Source organism: Hylaeus anthracinus, unplaced genomic scaffold, assembly GCF_026225885.1.
Source record: "Hylaeus anthracinus isolate JK02 unplaced genomic scaffold, UHH_iyHylAnth1.0_haploid 11985, whole genome shotgun sequence".
Taxonomy (NCBI): Eukaryota; Metazoa; Arthropoda; class Insecta; order Hymenoptera; family Colletidae; genus Hylaeus; species Hylaeus anthracinus.
This window is the reverse complement of record NW_026534333.1, coordinates 8,150,258-8,158,402: the sequence shown is the minus strand read 5'-3', so window position 1 is coordinate 8,158,402 and position 8,145 is coordinate 8,150,258. Positions and strand designations below refer to the sequence as shown.

Here is an 8,145-nt window from a genome sequence, read left to right as displayed (position 1 = left end):
TCCATGAGATGGCGAGACCCGAACCTGTCCGAGGTGATCGGCTTCCTGAGCAATCCTAACAACATCATCAAGGCGAACGCTGCCGCCTATCTACAGCACCTCTGCTACATGGACGACCCGAATAAGCAGAAGACGCGCAGCCTAGGTGGCATACCACCGTTGGTGCAGTTGCTCGATCACGATAATCCCGACGTGTACAGGAATGCTTGCGGGGCATTAAGGAACTTGTCCTATGGCAGGCAGAACGACGAGAATAAGAGGGCCATAAAAAACGCCGGTGGAGTGCCAGCTTTGATCAATTTGTTACGTAGGACATCTGATGCGGATGTCAAGGAACTGGTCACCGGGGTGTTGTGGAATTTATCTTCTTGCGAGGTTAGTGCTTACCGTCGAATGTTAGTGCTTTGCTTGTAGCAAAATTGAATATATATTTCGTTGATATTCGTTGAGATATCGTTGAGCGCCCGTTAAGAAACCCAGTTACGTTACGCGGTAACGCGACTAACTTTTACAGGACCTGAAGACGTCCATCATCGACGATGGTGTAACGATGGTGGTGAATAACATAATCATACCGCACAGCGGTTGGGAGCCCAGCTCCGCCAGCGGTGAGACTTGCTGGTCGACGGTCTTCAGAAACGCGTCTGGTGTCCTGAGAAACGTTTCCAGTGCCGGAGAGTACGCGAGGAGAAAGTTACGCGAGTGCGAAGGACTCGTCGACGCGTTGCTATACGTTGTACGGTCAGCCATCGAGAAGTCCAACATCGGCAATAAAATTGTAGAGAATTGCGTATGCATCCTGAGAAACCTGAGCTACCGGTGTCAAGAGGTCGAGGACCCGAATTACGACAAGCATCCCATCCAATCCACGGTACAGAACAGGGTGGCAGCTCCGGCCAAAGGTGAGAACCGTTCGATTTGTCTTCGTTGCATTATGAGAATGAGAAAAGTGTACCTTTGCCATGATAACACACACGGGTTTCCTCAGTGGGCATGTGGTGACACGCATGCAGCCAAATTGTGTGCGCGGCGATAAGCAGTTTACCTTTCCCCGAGACGATGATAAGATAAAACAGGAAACGCGTACTTCCATTAACTCTAACAGGAGAGACACTTTTTAACGCGAACGGGTATACTTTCGAATCGTTATTCGCGTTAGAAAAATATGGTAACTGCCAAATTGATGCGACCATGGTTTCTTCATTTCGGAACGAGCCGTTTCGTTAGTCGATGCTAATTATTGTTGCCAAATGCAGGTTCAACGTTCAGTTTTAGAAATAATTCTACGGTTCAGGGGATAGAGTAAATTGAAACGAAAAGTATGAAGTACTTTAAAACGTAATTAATATTCGCTTGGCAGCCAACAGTATTTTTACAGTAATCGGTCGCATATTGACGATGTGTAATTAATACTTTCTTGAGTGTGAAATGTACAAAGTAGTAGTTAGAACTAGTAGATAGCCCCGTACACTTACAGTGTCTATTAAAAATGATTCTACACCTGTGTACACTTAACAATCGTTGCGATGCTTACGTTTGTCTGAAGTTGTTCATAACGCTTTAATATTTAATGAAAAAAATGTCTTTGCAGAACAATGACTCTCATAGCACACGATGATTCGCGAAGACTCGTTACACTGAATTTTCTCTTCCTTTTCGAAGTGTCTCAACCGACATCGATGTGTCCATTATGATTTCAACTTGTTTCATTTATCGTCGTATCTTGATTTGTTGTTTTGCCAGAGTAACGATTCTATCTTGTAAAATGATTCATTTCTAAACGTAAACCGGTTATGTAACATTTGGAAAAAGACCAAATAACATGAAAAGAAGTTATACCCTTCCTTGTTTAGCATGGATTAAAATGTGTTTAAATCTTTTTAGCGTACAGTTTATGTCAAGGTAAGACATTCTTGTAATTCCATCGCTAATTTAGTTTCTTTTTCTTTTGGAGAAATACGATTAGTCAGTGCATGCCTTGCTTTTCGACGGTTACTCATCAATTTTATCAACAACTTACCCACCGATAATTCTCTGATCGAAATCAACGTTTCGCTCCAATACCTACAACTACATATCATCGTCGTAAAACACGTTACAGCTCGTCACGCTCGTAATCATTGTTCTAATATTGGTTCTTTTGCTACGCTTCGATTTTTATCCGAACCAAACAGGGGAATGACTTGTTGCGTTACATTTTTGAACAAATAGAGAACGTTGATGGTTCTAATCGTTCCAACGATTCAAAGACGGAAAATTTAATCAAGGATATGTTTATGCTTCTGCAAGGCATTACTTTTAATTTTATTAGTGCAATTTGAATTTTTATCGTGCTCAAGTAGTGCATACTTTTTAGTTAATTTTGTATACGTCTGCTCAATTGGTTAGTATAATGTTGCGTGCATATAAAAGTAATGCGAATGATTCGAATATGGTCAGCTATTATACGAGAGGAAAATATTTCACGGACTGTATAAAAATCCAATGCTTTCATTGGTAGAGATACCTCGAATATTCCATTTCGTCTAAAACTACAATCATACTTATTTAATGGTAGCTCGTATCTTTAGTTTACTTTCAAATGCATGTCACAAGTTATTAAAAACTTGAAACTTCAAGCCAGGCTCGACCACTGCTCTTCGTGTTCGAGAACTATCGATCAACGTTGTATAACTTGTACAATGGTCCCTGGACTATGCGAACAAAATCTTGTTCCGAATTAATATTAGTTTCGCATCGTTGTGTCTTAGGTGAGAATTTGGGTTGCTTTGGCGGCAGTAAGAAGAAAAAAGATGGTCAACCAGTACAGAAGGAGACGACAGCGTCTCGTACGACCAGTCCCAGGACGGAACCAGTCAGAGGCATGGAGTTGCTCTGGCAACCAGAGGTGGTCCAGTCATATCTGAAACTCTTGCAGACTTGCTCAAATCCAGAAACGTTAGAAGCAGCTGCTGGAGCTCTTCAAAATTTGGCAGCTTGCTATTGGCAACCGAGCATTGAAATTCGCGCAGCTGTGAGAAAGGAGAAAGGACTTCCTATTTTGGTGGAATTACTACGAATGGAGGTGCGAAATTCGCGTTTAATAATCCGATTGGCAAAATTAAAGCCGACTCAAACAAATGATTAGGTGTAGATGGATTTAATATATTTGTTTTCCTGCTTTTTTTTTTACTTAGGTGGATCGCGTGGTTTGCGCCGTTGCGACAGCACTCAGGAACCTCGCGATCGACCAACGCAATAAAGAGTTGATAGGGAAGTACGCTATGCGAGATCTTATTCAGAAGTTACCTTCGGGGAATAACCAACACGATCAGGGGACCAGCGACGACACGATTGCCGCGGTTTTGGCCACTTTGAACGAGGTCATCAAAAAGAACGCCGAATTTTCACGGTCGTTGTTGGACGCCGGTGGCGTCGATAGACTAATGAACATAACCAGGCAACGCCAGAAGTATACACCTCGTGTTCTTAAATTCGCAGGTAAGGATACTGTTTATACGAGTTATGTCCTTTCATTAGAAAAATGGTTCACTCTCATGAACAGTATCGACCGATTGAAATCGAATCTGTTACTTTTTTTTTTATAGGACAAGTTCTATTCACAATGTGGCAGCATCAAGAACTGAGGGACGTTTACAAGAAGCACGGATGGAAGGAGCAAGATTTTGTCACGAAAACGGTGGCAGCACGAAACTCAGGGCCTAATTCACCCAATAACGCTAATAGGTAAGATTTATCAGCCAACGATCGAATAATTAACTTTGTTTTCTTACACGGTCCTTATTTTGCTTTAAGATCAGACAAAGTTTCATTTTCGTTGTTTTCGTTTTTGGACTCTGCAGTTGTTTCTTGCATACATGCGTTACACATCTTCACTTACACGTGCTCGATTTGGTTATTTGAGTTGAGCAGAGTCCATGTTTAGTTTGGAACATTTCGGCCCTACGTTGATCTTAGCTATGATTGCAGCACGTTGAATCGGCCGATGGCAAGTCAAGGAAGCACCAGATACGAGGACCGAACGATTCAGAGAGCGAATATGAATTCTAATAACGTTGGTCGGCCCACTATATATCAGTCTGTAAGTAACAACAACTAATGGTACTGTCGGTGAACACGGTTTTACGTAGCTTCTACTAGTAGAGTCGTGTACCATGTCTCTAACGATAAAGCGAAAGTATAAAGGTAGTTTTGCAAACTTGTGGAAAGGAGAAATTAGTAGAACACGGGTCCTGTTCAGAACGATCTTTCAACGACGCTTTGTTCGATTATTATATTTGTTTAGTTCTCAGTTACCACGATTTAATTTACAAATGGCTAACAAAGGAGCAAGTGTTTGGAAAGGTTTTAATATTCAACGAAAGTAAGGCTTAAACTACAGCGATTAAGTTGTAGAACGAGATTTTTTTTCAAATTAAGTCTTCCTCTTGTACGAGTGCAGGTACATTGTCGATTGCAATAGATTTAATATACGCGCAGTTTACACGACGAACGAGAATCTTTTTACTTTTTTCTCGTTCCAGATCGATCTTGTTGTTTTCTCGTTTTTGTTAATTTTTATATTATATATATCCGCGACAGAGATACTGGCATTTCCGTCTACGAAATGCTTCTGAGAATACTTAGAAAAGATATATCGTATATATGTATGTATGGAAGATATGTGAGGTCATAATAATTGTTATGACGCTATAATAATCTCGACACTTTATTTATAATATTTATCCGCTTGCACTAAATCAGACAGAACAGGAACACCATTATACAAGCATGTAACAAGTGAAAATTAATGGAAGTTGTAAGAGCATAGTTGTGATACAGAGAAGACAGTTACTTAACGAACATTATAAGTGTGTAAACTAAGTCAATTAACGAGTACCAATTATCACCGTGTTTTATGCTATGGAACAACAACATTTGCTAGTACAGTATTACCGTAGATCGTACGCGGTAAGCATAAAACAGTCCATGAAATTATCAAATGTCTAACAATTTTTACACAATAATCTACACTTATATAATGTGAACGAAGTAGAGACGCGTTGTTATCGGGTAACGGAGAGAATTTATGTCATGTACAAGGAGTACGTTACAGTGAGTCAATACAAGGCAACAATATCGTAGATTTCGCGTAGAAATACCGATTTATATAGATTGCCACAATACCGTTGTTGAGATGTATAATTTAGTTTAATCGACGCGTACGATGTAAATCTTCTCGATTATCCGATGGTCATGATTGTTTATCACGAAACTCGCAATATTCTTCGTTTCAACGAATTTTGGTATACATTCAGATTTTTATACATATAAGGCACGACAAACAAATTATACTGTAACAAGTGAAGACTTTGCTGCACACGCATGCGAACAAAACTTTTATTTCGTTCTCATTTGCAAAACAGTATAGTAATAATTGGTTTCGGTTAAACGAAAAGTTGCCGTGGTTACGATAAGATAGAGAAGTGTATCTTGCTTGGTTGACGATATTTCTCAGTAGAAGGATTTTTGTTTAAAGAACACGTTATTATTCATGCAATTTATTTACGACGTGCACGAGTCTATCTGTGGATTACATATACAAAAAGTTAAAGCGTCGGATTATTAACTTAGTGTTAAAGTGTGTCACGCATAATTCTATGATTATATAAGGAACTAGGTATTACAGGACCAAATATTTGACATTTTATATGATTGGGTAGCACATCTAGCCAAACGATTACCATCGTCAAAGTTTCAAACTTATCTCCTCGACGCGTTTGGTTACCTATTTGTAAACTATCCAACGCCGCAATCCATTTCCATTACAGGCATTCTGTTTCTTTTTTTTTTCAAATTCAGTCAGAGAACATGTAACAAAATGGCACGTAGATTTTTAGTTGGAAGAAGCGCACAAACTTTTCGCAAAAAGGCTGATGTTTGCTGCCTAATAGACGGTAATTAATACAATTAACGTAGGAGTAGCAATGGTGTATTCACTTGTTTGGCAAAATTCCATCGTAAGAATGTTTCTTGGAGGATATAGAGAGTTAGAGGACTTAATTTCGATTCGTTACCTAAGTGATCATAGTCTACGAAGTACAGTAAGGATAACGTTAAAGTAACGAGTGAAGCGTAATCTATAGCGTATTCGATTCCGATTCATATATAATTGTATGAGTTTAAATAAGCAGGGTAATTTATAAGCACAACAAGTCATCTCTCTATAGATCGACATAACGTGGCAGGTTCTTTGGCAAACGTAATTTTGAAATCGTTTAAACCGTGTCCGATGTTCGTTTGTACAATCGCAAAGCGAAAGCAACAGGAACGATACGCTAAGAAGAACTGCTAACGTCGAGAACAGTTGTTTTCGATATAAGTCTTTTTTTTTTTATACACTCTCGTTAAGCGACCTTTATTGTACGACATCAAACCTAGACGCACCACGAAGCATGATTTATAACGACACGTTGACTATTGCACGAACTTATTTATAATCTATTTATATCCAAATTAATCGAGCATAATAAAAGAGTATCTGACAGTACCTATTACACGATTGTTCGTTCTTCTTGCAACGAATGCCTCCGTTTCAATGTTGTACACGTCTCTTCCAATTGTCTTTAACCGATCTCCGTTTTCAGTCAGTTCTCCACATTCCTTAAGAAAGGGAGCGTTTCAAATTTCGAACGAAACGAATTCCATAAATGTAAACTATGAGCTAGGCCTTTCCCAATCTGTGTCTAATCCAACTAAACTGTGATGTTTGATCTTGCGTTGTTTATCCTTGAGAATGAAACGCAGCTGTACAACCTTAATTCCTTAAACGATAGAAGAAACCTAGCTGAGTCTTACTCAACTAATCAGCTAGATTCGGATCCGATCAATTCCCGATATACCAGTTGTCGCGCACTGAAAAACTTTGGTGAAGATTGGGAAACGCTATCCGCGCGCACTGCGACGGGAATTAAATCCAATTCGAAAAGAATGACAAAACGCCGGGCCCTATCCCCTGCACCCTACGGTACACAGCCCACCCCCCACGTGTCCAGGGCTCTAACTAACCGTTGGCTTGTGTGTGTTGCAGCAACCGAAACCCGGTGAGCCGCTCTACGCGCAAGTTAACTTGGAGAAGAAAAAGAAGCGGCAGTATGAGCTGGGGGTGGGCCAGGGTCAGGGTCAGGGTCCAATCGGGCCAGGAGTCGGCGGTGCGCCGACCGGCGGTCAGTGGGCGATCGACGGTGTCGGCGTTCCGGACGGTTCTGCCGCCACGGCGACGGTGAACGTGCCACCGAATTCAACCGCGGCCTCCGCCGGGGACTCTTGGGTATAACAGGGTCTGGTGCTTCGGCCTGGAGCCCAGGGTGCTCGAGTTAGCCTTCCCCCGAGGCTCTACGCCTAGAGTTGCTACCAGAAGATCTCGTATACGCCGTATACGACTGCTCGATGTCGCGCGAAAAGGAACAGATGGCGGAGTACGAGCTGTCCAATAGATAGTTTATCGCTCTCTTCGCGAACAGAGGTACCGTGCCCGAACACGGGGAGTCTTTTTCTTCGTTTTGTTCCTTTTCTGTACGTTGCGGCCGAACGGTCCACGTTGTTGGAAGAGTATATGCATAAGTTAGGATCGAACGTATGGACATACGGAGCCGTTCAACAGAGGGAAAAGGAAGACTGAAAAGGGTATACAGATGTTAGACGAAACTCGAAGCCTCTGAATCGTACGCGCTCGTCGACTTTCCAGGACTATTAACTGGAAAAACTCGCAAGCATTACGTGTAGAAGTTGCACTCCGCATCCCCGGTCACATTTCTTCGCGTATAGAAGGTGCAACCGACTTGTCCAACCACATCCGCAGCAGTAGTCGCACTAATGGCTCTAAACCTTTGTTGCACAATTCTAAATTATATATGTATACATTTAAATGTATATTTTAAGACGGTACTCGAGGCGGTGGTATCAGTAACCGTATAAAGTACTATTAATGATAAGTAGATGGTATTATTATTATTATTATTATTACTATTATTTTGATTATTATTATTATTATTATTAAAATATACAAATGAGGGCACTCTATGCCATTATAAATACAGGAGGGTATAAGTGCGTATATATATATACATATTACACGACACATATACATTGTATAACGCACGCGTA

General features: G+C 40.8%; 1 protein-coding gene across 1 annotated transcript in view; it reads left to right on the top strand.

The window, feature by feature from the left end:
- Positions 1-8,075, top strand: part of LOC128887307 (catenin delta-2) — a 26,030-nt gene extending 17,955 nt beyond the window's left edge. The window contains 8 exon segments of the mRNA XM_054143057.1: positions 1-375; positions 515-902; positions 1,885-1,902; positions 2,751-3,064; positions 3,177-3,480; positions 3,588-3,726; positions 3,958-4,081; positions 7,070-8,075. The exon segment at positions 1-375 is cut by the window's left edge and continues 116 nt beyond it. Of these exon segments, the coding sequence (XP_053999032.1) occupies positions 1-375; positions 515-902; positions 1,885-1,902; positions 2,751-3,064; positions 3,177-3,480; positions 3,588-3,726; positions 3,958-4,081; positions 7,070-7,315 (1,908 nt within the window). The 3' untranslated portion in view covers positions 7,316-8,075.
- The last annotated feature ends 70 nt before the right edge of the window (positions 8,076-8,145 follow it).